At 46.0% G+C, this 17,112-nt stretch overlaps 4 protein-coding genes across 4 annotated transcripts; 3 read left to right on the top strand and 1 right to left on the bottom strand.

Moving 5' to 3' along the window:
* Nucleotides 1–581: 581 nt before the first annotated feature.
* On the top strand, nucleotides 582–1,617 carry AGABI2DRAFT_224803 (hypothetical protein; the record flags this gene model as incomplete). The annotated part of the gene is made up of 2 exons (XM_006463096.1): nucleotides 582–662; nucleotides 793–1,617. Coding segments are annotated over 2 exons (906 nt in total), but the record flags the coding sequence as incomplete, so codon positions are not given.
* Nucleotides 1,618–4,852: 3,235 nt separating this feature from the next.
* AGABI2DRAFT_144540 (hypothetical protein) lies at nucleotides 4,853–6,221 on the bottom strand (the record flags this gene model as incomplete). The annotated part of the gene is made up of 6 exons (XM_006463097.1): nucleotides 4,853–5,003; nucleotides 5,129–5,161; nucleotides 5,428–5,495; nucleotides 5,619–5,860; nucleotides 5,894–5,920; nucleotides 6,044–6,221. 6 exons carry the CDS (start codon nucleotides 6,219–6,221, stop codon nucleotides 4,853–4,855), a joined length of 699 nt encoding a protein of 232 aa, XP_006463160.1.
* Nucleotides 6,222–6,523: 302 nt separating this feature from the next.
* AGABI2DRAFT_179606 (hypothetical protein) lies at nucleotides 6,524–8,993 on the top strand (the record flags this gene model as incomplete). The annotated part of the gene is made up of 7 exons (XM_006463098.1): nucleotides 6,524–6,567; nucleotides 6,646–6,718; nucleotides 6,771–6,800; nucleotides 6,851–8,442; nucleotides 8,500–8,661; nucleotides 8,713–8,860; nucleotides 8,911–8,993. The coding sequence occupies exons 2-7, from the start codon at nucleotides 6,661–6,663 to the stop codon at nucleotides 8,991–8,993; spliced, it is 2,073 nt and encodes a 690-aa protein (XP_006463161.1). The 5' UTR covers nucleotides 6,524–6,567; nucleotides 6,646–6,660.
* Nucleotides 8,994–13,154: 4,161 nt separating this feature from the next.
* AGABI2DRAFT_119993 (hypothetical protein) lies at nucleotides 13,155–16,898 on the top strand (the record flags this gene model as incomplete). The annotated part of the gene is made up of 14 exons (XM_006463099.1): nucleotides 13,155–13,305; nucleotides 13,364–13,442; nucleotides 13,490–13,994; nucleotides 14,058–14,282; nucleotides 14,341–14,520; nucleotides 14,575–14,771; nucleotides 14,831–15,041; nucleotides 15,097–15,251; nucleotides 15,303–15,399; nucleotides 15,452–15,631; nucleotides 15,699–15,950; nucleotides 16,019–16,118; nucleotides 16,166–16,389; nucleotides 16,440–16,898. The coding sequence occupies 14 exons, from the start codon at nucleotides 13,155–13,157 to the stop codon at nucleotides 16,896–16,898; spliced, it is 3,015 nt and encodes a 1,004-aa protein (XP_006463162.1).
* Between the last annotated feature and the right edge of the window lie 214 nt (nucleotides 16,899–17,112).

Genomic DNA, 17,112 nt, shown 5'->3' on the forward strand with positions numbered 1-17,112 from the left:
GTGTCCACATGCTGATGCCAAAACGACATGCAGATTCCTCATGTCAGGCGAAGTAAAACTAGCAAGCCAGTGGACGGGCTGGGCGATCTTTCCCTTGCCTCTCCACTTTCTCGTTACCTCCATGGTTCTCCGACTGTCTTCCATTGCTGCGATCCCGTCGTTCACGTCCATCCCCAGCAGGTTTTTGGGATGGTGCGAATCTCATCCATCAGTTCCTGGGAGTTCCATCGATCATCAACTTAACTCCACTGACCGCCATGTCGGTGACAGACTCGCGTCGGACTACTTCAACACTCAACCCCCACAGGTGTCGCGGGAAGTCACCCCAAGCGGCTTTGTGCCACCAAACGCGATACAAACGCCGGAACCGCACAGCCATGGTGTCCAGCAACCTACCTTCCCCGCATCTTCTTCTAACCACACAGACTTCGTCCAAGCTCAGGAGCTTCTGGCACCTCTGCCCCCACCACTGGCAGCGACGCCCTCGCAACAGTTTATCTTGTGAATTCAAATACCAATATTGATACTGAAGCAACCTTTCCGATCATTATTCGCCATTGTCGCAGCCCCAGAACCCAGCCATGTTCCATCAAGCTCAAAATATCAATGTGACGGGCGGAAACTTCTTCGCGGGGAATAGTGAGATCCCCTCCGCGAGATTAGTTTGCCTGTTCTGACTCAAAATTTGCCAGTCACTCATAGTGATCTCAGCTCGAAACAATGTAAGCACTACTCTTATTTAACTACCTCTATTGATCACCACGTTTGCCAGTTATGAAAGACCTCCTGAAGGAAACAATACCCGGAGCCGAATTCGACTCATCCGCTCGCAATCCTCCCCCGCGATGTCATCCTGGAACTCGTCTGGCGATACTCGACCGGTCCCTATATTTTATTCATCATTGTGACGGCATGACAAAGATGCGCTGGGTCCTCGGTGCAGCTGGAGTGGGAAAATCGGCCCTTTTGCAGAGCGTTGTCGAGTCTCCCGAGCTTGCAGTGAACTGCCACGCATCAGTCTTCTTTTCTATCAACGGACGTGACGATGGAACCAAAGCCATCATAACAATCTCCTATCAGCTCGCAGTCAAGTCCGAGTTGTACCGTCAACTCATCGAGAGGGAGATCACCCGTGATCCATCACTCCTTCGATCGTCAATGGCAAAACAATTCCTCAAACTCATCATTGAACCTTTCATCCACAACCCTCAACTCAACTCAGCCGGTCGTGCCTTGATCGTCATTGATGGCCTCGATGAATGCAAAAACCCAGAGACACAGCTAGAGCTCCTCCAACTCATCTCCGATCTCTGCATCAAGTACCCTTCCTCTCCCCTCGTATGGCTCATTGCCAGTCGCCCTGAGCAACACATCACTTCCTTCTTTTCTCAATCCGACGTCGCGGCAGCATATGAGAAGGAGGAAATCGTGGTGGACTCTGACGAGGCTCGTGAGGATGTTGAACGGTTCCTTCGCGAAAAGTTAACCGAGATCCAAAAAAAGGCATCAGATCTAGTCGATCCCCGGTGGCCCGAGGAACAGGACTTCTGGAAACTTGCCAATGCTGCGGGCGGGCTATTTGCATATGCGGACACAGCTGTCAGATATATTGGCGATACGACTGTTGGGAGCCCAGCCTCGCAGCTCTCTGACGTGTTGAATGTCATCGATAATCTTCCCTTGAGTGATGTGCCGCCAGAGGACCATCCGATGGCCTCACTCGATGCGTTGTATGCTCGGATCCTGCTCAATGTTCCATCGAGAGTCATGATGAATACCCGAAAAATTTTACTGGCGTTAGCATTTCACTGGATTGTATTTCCCCCGGATAATTTCATCCTACTATGTAATTGGTTAGGTATGACACCCGATGACGCTTATGCCGCCCTCAATCATCTCCGTTCTGTTTTGCGTGTTCCTAGGCGTGATGAGGCCAACAAGGAGAATCTCGAACTCTTCCATAAATCATTCATGGACTACATATCCGACTTTCGGCGGTCCCGGTTTACCCATGATATTAATCACGAAGCTGGACAACTCAAGGCCCAATGTATATTCAGAATCTTAAATGAGGCTCCCGATGGCATTGATTTCGGTGATGTAGATTATGGATTCGGCTATGGCACTCTTCGCCGTGGTCCCGGTACTGGTGCCAAGATATCGGTTACTTGGCCAGTTGATGAAGACGTTGGCACTACTAATGCCACGAGGTTGCAGATATATCAATGGGCTATTGAAGACGCTGTACTTCAGATACCTTAGGATGAGAAAACGACCTCCATTCACATTCTATCCACTCGGTTTGAAAGTTATGCTACGAGTTTTAGCTGTGACATATTTCGCGACTTGGTGTTTGTGAATCCTTTGTAATATTTCTGCCATGATCATGAGGCTGAATCTATGCATCCAGGATGAATCTCGACGTCAGGAATTCATGATGCAAGGCATACTCAAACAAATTCCCCTCAAGGCCGTTGGCATTGTCGTTTGGCCAAGTTACAAATGTATTGAGTTGCAGTTCCGTCGTCCTGCCACAACAGCGAGAAATCTGTCAGATCCATGGAACCCATTGTGCAAAGTGAGTGGAATGTCCTTTTTTGCGACCATCCATTGAATTAGCGTCGTGTAGCATGAACGGGAAGGCATGTGGGGAGAAGGAGATGGCCAGAACTGGAAAACCTCTTTTTTGTTGGATAAATGTGATTTCTGCAAGAAGCGGCTTAAACGCCAGTTGGAAGATTGGAAGACTCGATCACCAGATCATGTCGTTCCAACTTGGTTCACTTCAACGGGATTGTGTAGCGTAGAAGTGCGATTCGTTGATCCTAAAGATGGTATTTCAGAGTGGACATACTGGATTTGGGTGAAACTCTCATTGGAGGAACGTAAAAAGTATGGGAGTGATGTTTAATGTACGACTTATTTTATGAATGTTATCTCGAGCACTTTTGAATGTTCTACGGGTGCGCAAGACATGTTGGCGAGATTTTAAGTCTCGATATATATAGTTTAGACTACTGCGGATTGAGGCGAACGAATTGACCGCCAGTCTGGTACACGTAGCCTGCATGTTTTGTACGGCTCGACGGCCCTGAGATAAGTGCAGTGCACTTCACTGAAAGCGATCACGCTGTGGTTTGGTCTCCATTTACATCAGGATTAGCGAAAAATACAATTTTTATTCAGTTAGTGTCACTGGCATACTTTGTTCATGTCGAGTTGGTCAACGACTCACTCAGATCGTGAACTTGCACAAATTTCCCCTCACATTCATCATTAACATGTCTATCGACTACAATGGTCTTCCTTCCTCTTTTATGTCATGTAGAGGAGGGGGATTGGCTGCTGAGGGTGCCGGTTTCGAGGAGGAGACATCATATGAAACTTTGGTAAGTCCGTCTAGTGCATGACCGCAACTGATGATCGATAAATTCCAGCCGAGAATCCGTTCTTTTGTGTAACATATTACAGATAACGATTGTTTTTCTTCCAGCGAACTGAGTCCGCAGTAGCGGTGCTTAGAGCCTTGGCATATCCATTTGCCAAATCATTTCCACGTAGACAAACTGATTGAATTTTTTCGTCAAAGGTTGAGCATCTGCTTCACAGAATCCGTGTATATATGCAGACCCTCTATATCCACAGGCGCCTGTTCAATCGAGAATTCCGGCTGTACAAGATGAATTACATCAGAAAAGAAGCGGAACGAAATTCAGAGCCACGCACATCTCGGGACAGCGAAAAAAAAAAAGATCGTGGACTCTGAATGGATCTTGTAACAGCCCTGGCGATCCGTTTAGGCCAACCCAAATCTTCGTGCACTGAACTCGTCAGCGTCTGAATGCTAGAGAACTACTCGGAACGCTCGCTCACCTATCAGATGAAATCTCTATCATATCATAGTAGTGATTCCAAATCCGCACTAACAACCGGAAGCAATCTTCCCCTACTGTAGCAGTAGTACCGCTTAATCAGGATTACAATCTGGGTCTCCAGCAATATAGACTTTGCGATAGAACTAATTTGTCGTCGAGGTTATGTAGAGCGAAGAGGTCAGTCGGGGAATGGAAGGTTTACGTTCGAGTTCCGAGAGGTGCCATTGTGGAATCGACCTTCTCCAGAAATATCCAGCCAGGGAAACAAGGATGACGATGAATGGAGGGTGGTTCAAACATACCTCAGGACGATAAGTTGAACGCCGGCATGAACAGTTGAATTCCTGACTTGCTGAGCAAATTTCTGAGGGTCCCGCTGCCTAGTGTTGAACGTACGTTTTGTGCTGTTGCATGCACTGTTGGGGTAGTCGAGTCGATCGGCTAGGTGGTTTCTCGGCATATGCAATTTGGTGTTGAGATGATGGAGAGATTATTGACAATGCGACGATATCAAGACCGAAAACGACTCGAGAGGTCACGCCAAAAATAAACTTGTGGTGATTGAATTGCGAATCGGACATTGCAAAGTGGAACACCGCGTCGGACGATCCATGTGTGTGTCTATTTGGATCACTCCCCTTTGACATTACTCTCTACCTACGTCGTGTGTCGTACTACTCTCAACCTTTTAAAGTCCCCCCCTTCCTTGACCGGATGATTCACAGAGAATCAAGGCATACTGCGAGGTAGTAACGGTAAGGAACGGTCCGACTTCCACATTTCTGGCCACAACAAGACTATGGTCCTCTGGATAACAGCTTCATGCGTTAATTGTCAACATCGCGTGGACATTGGACGATATCTGCTTCATCTCCCCACTTTCACTATGCCTTCATGGTTATCCCACCGTCTCCGTTCTCGCCGTTCATGCTCGCAGTCGCCAAAGCTATGTCCACCAAGTCCTCGCTATGAGACGGTCACCTCCCCTTCCGCTTCCCTCGCTCCTTCCCCTGCTTCGCCCTCTCGTCCTTCCTCTCGACTTGGTGCACCGGAAACGGACTCTGTTCAAGTTCAGCAGCTTCTGGCACCACCGCCTGCGCCATATCCGTTTCCTCCACGTCAACATTTCTTATTACATCGATCGTTGTCTTGAAGTGAACGCCCAAAAACCCGAGGTTCCTCCTTCGCTACTCTCATCTCACCTCTACGACTCTCTAACATCTCCGCATCTGTCGGTTCTGGTGAACACTAACCGAGGGTTGGCTACGAGCGTCTCAACATCTTTACTAGTAATTGAAATTCAAAGAAAAACGCACGCTCAAAAGTCCAGTATTCAAATATTGTCGTGGATAATTCGCACGAGGCGTAACGTGTACGGAGTGAGATCGTCCATTGCAGAGGTTGGGTGAGAGAGGGAGGGGGTGATGAGAGTGATGTAGTGAAATCGACAGGGAAGAGATGGCCGGTCGGTTAGGCGAGTCGTGGAAACTGGAAAGTAGCAGATTGATGTTGAAGAAGTAGCTAATTAGAACGTGGATCTTATCCAACGCACAGAATGAAACGCAGAAACACTGGTGTAGACAGCTCAAGACATTCACGAGGACGAGATAGCCGCTTCATCTGTGGCATTGACATTGCATTCGGTGCAATGGTGGATGTAATTCTACTGGTTCACACCAACTTTGATGGGCTTCACACTGCCTTCTAGGCGTCTATCATTCCTCATGTCAGGCGATACATAACCTGGATGATCTTTCCTTCATCCACCGTTCTTGATGCCTCCTCCTTCATCCCACCTGCCTCAATTCCCGCATTCCCACCATTCACGTTCACGCTCGCAGTCGCCAAAGCCATCCCCAGGAGGTTCTCGTGGTGGTGCAGCGATCTCCCTGCCTCCTCGCCACCACCTTTACCCTGCTTCACCCTCTCGTTCTTCCTATAGACTTGGTCAAGGTGCAGCAGAGACCAACCCAAATCTTCGTGCACTGAACTCGTATAGGACCACTCAGAACACTCACCTTGCGCGATCGCCGAAGCCACGTGTGCTTGTGAATAATAAGTTATATCTGGTTAACCTTCTGTCAATCGAAGCCAGGATGGTGTCCACATGTTGGATTCCTCGTGTCAGGCGAAATATAACTAGCAAGCCAGTGGACAGGCTGGGCGACCTTTCCCTCGCTTCTCCACTTTCTCGATGCCTTCATGGTTCTCTGACCATTTTCCATCCCTGCATTTCCCGGGCCGTCGTTCACGTCGATCCCCAGCGGGTTCTACCTCCCTTCCTCGCACCGATCCTGCCCCGGCTTTGGCCTCTCCCTCTAGACTTGGCATACCCGGAGAAGACATTGTGAATGCCACGGCCACTGGCACTTCTCACCCTGATGTTCCTGGGAATTCCATCGATCATCAACTTAACTCCACTGATCATGACCGCCATGTCGGTGACAGAACGTCGGACTACCTTAACGCTCATCTTCCACAGGTGTCGCGGCCTGTCACTCCAAGTCGCCTTGTGCCACCAAACGCGATACGATCGCTTGAATCGCACAACCATGGCGTGCAGCAACCTACCTTCCCCGCACTTTCTTCCAACCACACAGACTACGACCAAGCTCAGCAGTTTCTGGCGCCTCCATCCCCATCACTGGCAGCGACACCCTCGCAACAATCCCTCAATTCCGATCCTCTAATTGTGAGTTTCTCTTGTGAATTCAAATACCAATATTGATACTGAAGGAACCTTTCCGATCATTATTCGCCATTGTCGCAGCCCCAGACCCCAGCCATGTTCCATCAAGCTCAAAATATTAAGGTCACGGGCGGAAACTTCTTTGCGGGGAATGGTGAGGTACCCTCCGCGAGATTCGTTTGTCTGTTCTGACTCAATGCCACCAGTCACTCATAATGATCTCAGCTCGAACCAATGTAAGCAAAAGTCCTGTCTTGCGGTCCTCGCTGATCATTATCTCTGCCAGTCATGGAGAAACTCCTGGAGAAGACAATACCTGGAGCCGAATTCGACTCCTCCGCTCGTGATCCTCCCCCTCGATGTCATCCTGGAACTCGTCTGGCGATACTCGACCGGTGCCTATTCTTCATTCATAATTGTGTCGGCATGAGAAAGATGCGCTGGGTCGTCGGCGCTGCTGGAGTTGGAAAATCGGCCCTCCTGCAGAGCGTTGTCGAGTCTCCCAAACTCGTAGTGAGCTGCCATGCGTCGGTCTTCTTTTCTATCAACGGACGTGAAGATGGAAAGAAAGCTGTCATAACGATCTCCTATCAGTTGGCAGCAAAGTCCAAGCCGTACCGTCAACTCATCGAGGCAGAGATTACCGATGACCCGTCGCTCCTTCGATCATCAATGGGAAAACAATTCCGCAAACTCATCGTTGAACCCTTCGTCCACAACCCTCAACTCCGTTCAACTGATCGTGTTTTAATTGTCGTTGACGGCCTCGATGAATGCAAAAATCCACTGACACAGCTAGAGCTCCTCCGGCTTATCTCCGATCTCTGCATCAAGTACCCTTCCTCTCCCTTCGTATGGCTCATTGCCAGTCGCCCTGACCAACACATTGCTTCCTTCTTTTCTCAATCCGACGTCGCGGCAGCATATGAGAAGGAAGAAATCGTGGTGGACTCTGACGAGGCTCGTGAGGATGTTGAGCGGTACCTCCGCGCCAAACTTAAGAAGATAAAGGAGGCATCGGATTCAGTCGATCCCCGGTGGCCCGAGGAACAGGACTTGTGGAAACTCGCCAATGCTGCGGGTGGGCTATTCGCATATGCGCAGACAGTTGTGAGATATATCGAAGATGCGAATGCTGGGAGCCCAGCCTCGCAGCTTTCCGAAGTACTGAACGTCATTGATAATCATCCGACGACTGATATGCCGCAAGAGGATCATCCGATGGCCTCACTCGATGCATTGTATGCTCGTATTCTGTCCAATGTTCCATCGAAAGTCATGATGAATACCCGAAAGCTCTTGTTGGCATTAGCGTTTGACTGGGCTAGTCAAGTCCCACGTAACTTCGTCCTACTATGCAATTGGTTAGGTATGACACCCGATGAAGCTTATGCGGCCATCAATCATCTCCGTTCTGTTTTGCGTGTTCCTAGGCGCGGTGAAGCCCACAAGGAGAAACTCGAAATCTTCCATAAATCATTCATGGACTATATATCCGACTTTCGGCGATCCGGTTTTTCCCATCATATTGAATACGAAGCCCGACAACTCAAGGCCCAATGTATATTCAGAATTTTGAATGAGGCGCCCGATGGCATTGATTTCGGTGATGTAGATTATGGATTCGGCTATGGCATTCTGCGCCGTGGTCCCGGTACTGGTGCCAAGATTTCCATTACTTGGCCAGTTAACGAAAGTCATGGTACTGACAATTTGACGAGGTTGCATATGTATCAAGTGGCTTTTCATGAGGTTGTAGCTGGGATGACACGTGGGAATCCGATCTTCCAGAGTGAATTCTGCATTCGCATCCTATCCACTCGGCTTAAGGAGTATTCTCGTCGATTTCCATATGCTTCGTTGCGCAACTTGGTGTTTGTGAGTTTTCCGTAATCAATTTCTGCCATGTCGATGAAGCTAACTCTATGCATGAAGGATGAATCTCGACGTCAGGAATTCATGATGCACGGCACACTCAAACAAATGCCCCTCGAGGCCGTTAATTTTTCCACTTCAAGGAAGGGAATCCGGTTGCAATTCCGTCGTCCTTCTACGGCGGTAAGAAATTTCTCTGATCCATGGAACTCATCCTGCACAGTGAGTGGAATATCCTTGTTTGCAACCGTCCATTGAATTAGCGTCATGTAGCATGGACGGAACGGCAAGTGGGGAGAAAGAGATAACCAGGACTGGAAGCCTCCTTTGGGTTCAAGGAATGCAAATTCTGCAAGACGCGGCTTGAACGCCAATTGGAAGATTGGAAGACTCGATCACCAGCTCTTGCCGTTCCAACTTTGTTCACTTCAACGGATGATTGTTGCGTAAAATTTCGATTTGTTGATCCAGATGATGGTATTTCGGAGTGGACATACTGGCTCTGGGTGAAAGTCTCATTGGAGGAACGTAAAGAGTATGGGGGTGATGTATAATGTACGACTTATTCAAAGAATGTTGTCGCGAGCGCTTTGGAATATTCTACGGGTGCGCAAGACCCGTTGGCGAGAATATAAGTCTTGATATATATTTTAGACTACCAGTGCGGATTGAGGCGAACGAATTGGGCCCCAGTCTGGTATACGTAGCCTGCATGTTTTGTACAGCTCGACGGTGAGATGAGCGCAGTGTACTTCACTGAAAGTGATCACTCCGTGGTTTGGTCTCCATTTACATCAGGATTAGCGAAAAATACAGCTTTTATTCAGGTGGTGTCAATGGCATACTTTGTTAATGTCGAATTGGTCAACGACTCACTTATATGCATTACCGCAACTGATGATCGATAAACTCCAGTCGAGCACTCGTCCTTTTATGTAACATATTACAGATAACACAGTTTTTTAAATCGAATTAGGTCCGCAGTAGCGGTACTTAGAGCCTTGGCATATCCATTTGCCAAATCATGTCCACGTGGAAAAAGTGATTGAATTCTCTCGCCAAAGGTTGAGCATCTGCTTCGCAGAATCCGTGCATATATGCAGACCCTCTATATCCACATGCGCATGTTTAATCGAGAATTCCGGCTGTGCAAGATGAATTACATTAGAAAAAGAAGCGGAACGAAATTCAGAGCCACGCACATCTCGGGACAGCGAAGAAAAAGGATTGTGCATTCTGAATGGATCTTGTAACAGCCCTGGCGATCCACTTAAGCCAACCCAAATCTTCAGGCAAATGAACTCGTCGGCGTCTAAATGCTAGAGAACTACTCGGAACGCTCGCTCACTTATCAGATGAAATCTCTATCACATCATAGTAGTGATTCCGAATCCGCGCTAACAATCGGAAGCAATTTTCCCCTACTGTAGCAGTGGTACCGCTTAATCAGGATTACAACCTGGGTCACCAGCAATATAGACTTTGCGATAGAACTAATTTGTCGTCGAGGTTATGTAGAGCGAAGTGGTCAGTCGGGGAATGGAGAGTTTGCGTTCGAGTTCCGAAATGTGCCTTCGTGGAATCGACCTTCTACAGGTAAATCAGCCAGGGAAACGAGGATGATGATGAATGGAGGGTGGTTCAGATATACCCTAGGATGATAACTTGAACGCTGTCATGAACAGTTAAATTCCAGACTTGCTGAGAAAATTTTTGAGGGTCCCGCTGCCTAGTGTTGAACGTACGTTTTGTGCTGTGGCGACGTCGGACCGTGTGTATAGTCATGGGTGTGGAAGAAAAGTCAAACCTTCATGCACTGTTGGGGTAGTCGAGTCAATCGGCTAGGTGGTTTCTCGGCACACTGTGACATGCAATTTGGTGTTGAGATGATGGAGAGATTATTGACAATGCGACGATATCAGGACCGAAAACGACTCGAGTGGTCACGCCAAAAATCAATTTGTGGTGATTGAATTGCGAATCGGACATTGCAAAGTGGAACAGCGTGCGAGGACGATCCGTGTGTATGTCTATTTGGATCACTCCCCTTTGACATTACTCTACCTATGTCGTGTGTCACACTACTCTCAACCTTTTAAAGTCCCCCCCTTCCTTAACCGGATGATTCACAGAGAACCAAGGCATACTGCGAGGTAGTAAGAGTAAGGAACGCTCCGACTTTCACATTTCCGGCCACAACGAGACTATCGTCCTCTGGATAACAGCTTCACGTGTTCGTAATCACGTCCTCTGAGCGTCTATCAATTGTCAAACTCGCGTGGACGTTGGACGATATTGGCTTCATCTCCCCACTTTCATCTATGCCTTCATGGTTATCCCACCGTCTTCCCTCCCTCCGTTCTCGCCGTTCATGCTCGCAGTCGCCAACGGTATCCCTACCAAGTCCTCGCAATGAGACGGTCACCTCCCCTTCCGCTTCCCTCGCTCCTTCCCCTGCTTCGCCCTCTCGTCCTTTCTCTCTCGACTTGGTGTACCGGAAACGGACTTCGTCCAAGTTCAGCAGCTTCTGGCGCCATGGACACCACCTGCGCCATATCCGCTTGCGATCCATCCATGACAATCTTTTAATACTGGACTCTTAAGCGTGCGTATCTTTTTAAAATTCAAATCTAGTAAAGATGTTAAAACATTCATAGCCAACTTCCGGCCGGTATTCACCACAACCGAAGAGCTAAGCCATGTTCAATCAAGCTCACAACTTCACTGTGTCAGGAACTTTTGTCGATGCCAGCTGCAGTGAGAACTATTCTGTTCACATTATTCGTTTGCCTACACCTGACAGCGTCTTTACTAGCCACTTACCATGATAACACCTCCAATCAATGTAAGTCATAGTCTTGTTTTATTACCTCCATCAATCACCACGTTTACCAGTCATGAAAGACCTCCTGAAGAAAACAATACCTGGAGCGGAATCCGACTCATCCGCTTGTGATCCTCCCCCGCGATGTCTTCCTGGAACTCATCTGACGATACTCGACCGGTGCATAAACTTCATTCATTTCGCGACGGCAAGAGAATGTGCGCTGGGTGGTCGGTGATACTGGAGTTAAAAAGCCGGCCCTCCTGCAGAGCGTTGTCGAGCCTCCCGACCTTACATTGAGCAGAATCCCCCACAGCGCCAGATGACTTTAGCAACCAAGGCTCACAGGCGCCGCAGCGGCCGGTGATCCCAAGTAGCGTTAGTTCTTCCATCACTCAGCCTGGTTTCGTTTCCCAACCTACCTTCCTTGCACTTCCTTCCATCCACTCACAGTTCATCGAAATACAGCATCCTCTTATGCCACTGCCTGCGGCGTATCCACTCCACAACATAATCCCACGTATCTTTCAATCCGGCACCCCCGCTTGTGCGTTTCACTTCCGCATTTCACCAGCAAATAAGCAAGCTGAAGGGCTCCAAGCAACCTCCACGCCACTAGCAGTATCCATCCCAGAACCCAGGCAGGTTTAATCAAGCTCACGACTTCATAGTAATGGGAACCTTTACCGATGATGACAATGGTGAGATTACTTCTGCAACATTTGATTGCCTATATCAATGACATCTTTATCAGTTACTTATAATCCAATGTAAACGCTATCCTTGTTAAATCACCTCGATTGATTGCTGTCCTAGTCGTGACAAATCCGACGAGGAAGGGCTTAAACCTTTCTATAAGTCATTCATTAACTATATATCCGACACTATCCGATCTGGTTTCTCCTCCGATATTCAACACGAAGCTCAGCAACTCAAGACCCAATGCCTGAATCGTTCTATGGCACTATACGCCGTAATCCTGGTACCGGTGACACGATTTCGCTCACTTGGCTAGTCGTTCATTAACTCGTTATTGGGGATTGGCAGAACTCTACTGGCGAGAATTGAAATCGTGTTATAAATTTTAGATTGCACTTCCCGTATGCGTTCAGGCGACTATCAATTTGATACAATTCTCTGGCATGATTTCAACTCTGTCCTTCGATCTTGCAACGCAGAGTTTTGGTTTACGAGGTGTGTAATACATTCATTGATTACATCTCTCGCTTTAGCCGATCTGGGTTTTGTCCCGAGATCGAACACGAAGGTGGACAACTAATGGCCCATTACGCGTTGAGAATTTTAAACGAGGCTCCTGATGGCATTGATTTTGGTAGCGCTGATTATGGATTGCAGTACGGCACTATGCGACGTGGTCCCGGTACTGGTGATAAAATTTTACTTGCTTGGCCGGTTCATGAGCGGATTGGCTGGTATGACTGTAAAATGAAGCTGACAGTGTATGGACTGGCTATTCAAGAGGTCGCGGCTAGGATGGAATATAGAGATCCAGCCTTACAGAGTGAACACTGGATTCGTCTTTTGACCACTCAGTTTGAGGGTTATAGTAGTTCTTTTCCGTTTGCCTCGTTGCGTAACTTGGTGTTTGTGAATTCTTATACGATATATTCTTCTACGGTTTTGAGACTGAATCCATCCATAAGGACGAATCGCGACGTCATGTGTCGGAAAACCAAAGCTAGCCTGATCTAGATATTCGGCTGATCTGTATTGGATCATGCCGCAAAGGGCCTGATCTGCGGACGGCAACATTGGATCATGCCGGATCTGCTGCAATATCATCTGATCAGTGGCTTACTTAATATCAGTCACTGGGCGCAGTCCCTGGCCCGGGTAACAATAGTCATATCTCTCCTCTCACAGCGATTCCATGCCACCGAAAAACGCCGTCTGTGATATATGCGGTCAGGCATTCAGTTCCAAGGGACTAGGTCGACACCGCGCTGCGTGCGAGAAGTGGGAAGCTGAGAGAAGGGCCGATATCGAGTCTATAGCTACAACTCGACGTGTGGGCCGTTTAGGTATCAATCAAAGCCTTAGATCGCAGTCGATAACAGGCATTAATACATTAAATACTAGCCGTTTCGCGTTCTGAACACATTCCGCATCAGTCAGAAGTCCTATCATATCACACATTTCCAAGCAACAGCAATGATCCGTAAGCTTGACTTCTGTATTTTTCCCCACAAACTCATGCTATCGAAGCATACTGGACTCTCCTACTCGATCACCGATATCACCTACTCTTGATCCAATTGAACCTGGCGATGATAATGAGAGTACTAGGTCTTCAACGTCATCCGAGAATCAAAGGCAGTCAAACGTTGACTCGGATCTTTCAGAAGTACCTAATAACCCCCCAATGCCTCACCCTTTTCCTTCCGACTATATACTTATTGAATACCATCCTCATTCGGGTCGAAATACTACCACTCATTCCCTTTCCGATTACGGTCTTCAACGATCATCGGAAATGCCTCCGATCAAGGAGTCTTGGAAGCCGTTTCGCACACGTCTTGACTTCGAGATTTGCGAACTCGCACTCGAGTGTTATATGAACAAGTCTCAGCTCAAGAAGCTCATTACATTGGTTAATCAAGCTGTCATTGCAGGACCAATGAACAATGAACGTGTCAATGAGGGGTTTACAATATCTTCGGTAAATGAGGTAGAGCAGATTTGGAAACTAACAGCCGAACAACATGTAAAAGTATGTTTATAATCCCCAAAATTGAACTTGGTGAATAACAACTTATGATTTTGCATCTCATAGTTTCAAAAAACAGAAGTCAGTGTTCTCTACAAAAACGTTCCGACTCAGTTCCCGTTCCTCTTCCGTGATCCATGGGAATGGGTCCTCGAAATTGTCAAGGACCCTTACCTTGTACCAAATATTGCGTGGGATGCTCAGCGTGTTTTTCGGTGGAATCATGCTGTAGAAAAGTATGAGAGGTTTGTAGATGAACCATGGACAGCTGAAGCGTTTTGGAAAGCTCAGGTACGTTTCGGGTTCACTGCGAATTCTTTTGTAGACTCTAATGACTGTTCGACTTAAGTCTAAGCTACCTCCGAATGCTACTCCGATTGCTTTGAGCATATATGCGGATAAAGCGAAACTGTCGACTTTTAGCACAGCAAAAGGATATCCAATCATTGCTCGTTTCGGAAATATTCAGACATCTATCCGAAACTCGGATGGGGTAGGAGGAGGACGAGTAGTTGGATGGTTACCAATTGTGAGTATTGTGATAATAACCTTGTATTCTCTGTTTATTTATTTATTTGTACAGGTTCATGAAGATACGAATGAAACAGGGAAAGCGGCATTTGTCAATTTCAAAAATGCTGTTTGGCATGAAAGTTTTCATACTTTTCTACAAACACTTATTGAGACAGATGAAGTTGGAAGATGGGTAACGTGTGGTGATGGTGTACTTCGATGGTTATTTATTGTTGTCTTGATTTTTTCAGCTGATTTTGAAGAGTAGTAAGTCATTTATTGTGTTAAACTTTAATTGTTACAATTTACTCAACAAATCTTAACAGTACAACTGTCAGCTTAACAAGAGGGTCAAATGCACATTTTCCATGTCCCGTTTGCCTCGTTCCGAAAGCTGAATTGAGCAATTTATCCAAACTATACAAATTACGAAATCAACCAGATATGAAGGAAATCGTAATGAATGCTATGGCACTAGGAATACCAGCTGTGGAACGTGAGAGAGAATTAAAAGAATATGGACTTCGAGCTGTCTACGTAAGTAGCTTTTACTATTGTTTGATAATAAACTTATATATTTCTGTGACTTTAGAATGCTTTTTGGTATTTGAAACACTGTGATATCTATCAAGCTATATCATACGATACATTACATTCCGACGACAACGGTTTATGGGAAGACCATTTCTTTACTCAATTCAAGAAACTCATTTCCGACCGTGAATCAATTTCAAAAATTGATTCCCAGTAAGTAATTTGTATTTCTTATTAATACTTATTATATTAACAATCACCTAGATTTGATCAAGTACCTCGATGGCCTGGTCTTAACCATTTCAAATCTGTTATGAATATCTCATTCAATGATGGATCCAAAAATCGAGATATATCTTCTGTAAGCTGTGAAATCATTTGTGGAAATGAATTACATTTATTTTTCGAGTTAGATTTTCATCTTCGCTGCTACTTGTATTTTAGGACAAGACCGAGAATCAGCAGCTTATCAGTTATTGAAATGTTTGCGGCCATACCTCAATGTTCGCATGTATGCTGAATTCGAACTTCACACACATGCTACTATTTCAACGGGACGGAAGGAGTTACAAAAATTCGGAGACGAAATGAAGGTGATTCCTGTTTTCTTATGTATACGACTCTATCACTATTTCTGACTATACTGGTATCATTTTACAGAAATATATTGATATTACAATTGAGGAGGCAGAATTACTCATACAGGAAGACGATGACGATGACGATGATCCATCCAAGGTTCCAGTAAAGTCTTGGAATTTTCCCAAACTTCATCTTCGACAACATCTTTTTGACGATATTGTTAATAAGGGTGTCGCTCGGAATTTCAGCACGAAACCAAATGAGAGTATGCATGGGCCTATACGAAAATCCTACCATCGTCGGACCAACTTCAAAAATTTTGCTGATCAGGTTAGTTATGATTGTCATTTTTCCTACTTAGAGAATTTCACGGTTATATTCATAATACTTTGTGTTAGATTCTAATGGCAGATGAAATGATGGTTGCTTCTAGCTTCATTCGAAGTAATCTTGACATGCTTGATTCCTGGAATAATGAAAGAGCTGATGTAACTGAAGGTGATTATTTAACATTTGCTGATCTACCAAGGAACTAACTTGTTTAGATCATCAAATTTCAAGGGCAAGCATCTCGTCAGTAGAAGATTATGCATCAGTACGAAAACTAGGAGTTCCAGACAAAGTTCCAATTTCATTCCAGGATCTCGAGAACTCTAATCCTTCATTCCATCGTTTTCGAATCTGTTTTCAAAACTGGCTTTCACTTTTTTTCCGACAATATCACATTATACCTCAGCAAGAGTCACTCCGATTTAAAAAGGAAGACTTGGTGAAGTTGTTTTGATTACATATAAATACTTCTAGCTAATATTGAATTAGATTTTGTGCTATAAGACTGTGAAGGTTGAGTATACCTGCTTGTCCGACTGGAAGATCAAGGGTACCAATCTACATTGTCGTGAGGAATTTCATGGACATGCAAGATATGATTGTATCTTGGTTCATGCTGATCCTCCTTATTTTGCGAGGCTGAAATTACTTTTCAGCTATACGTCAAATGGAGTGGCATATCCATTTGCATATATTCAGCCTTTCACATCCATTTATAAGCATCGAAATCGGCCTTCACGAGATAAAGACCTTGAAATCTTACGTTTACGGGCAACACACTCAGCAGAATCTGCTGAATTCATTTCTATTCATTCTATCTTACGAGGAGTGGTGGTGATTCCATCCGGAGAGACTGGAATCTACGAGAATGACTACTTTATCTATGACCTTCTTGACCCTGACATGTTCCTGCGAGCGAGAAATGAGTTGGAACAAACAGAACAGTAGGCACCTAAAATCTTCCTACTGAATTTGATTAGCTTATCTTGCGCACTATTGCAGGACCGGAACTCGTTGACGAAATCTAGTAGCTATCCTGATCACTATTAACTATACTTTCTCCTGTGTATGCTGTGTGCTCGTCGAAACATGTTTATCATTGGAAACATATTACATATTCTCGGCGTACTATATTATAACAGAACTGAATTCTTTTTGACGA

This window comes from Agaricus bisporus (genome assembly GCF_000300575.1).
Source record: "Agaricus bisporus var. bisporus H97 unplaced genomic scaffold AGABI2scaffold_8, whole genome shotgun sequence".
Taxonomy (NCBI): Eukaryota; Fungi; Basidiomycota; class Agaricomycetes; order Agaricales; family Agaricaceae; genus Agaricus; species Agaricus bisporus.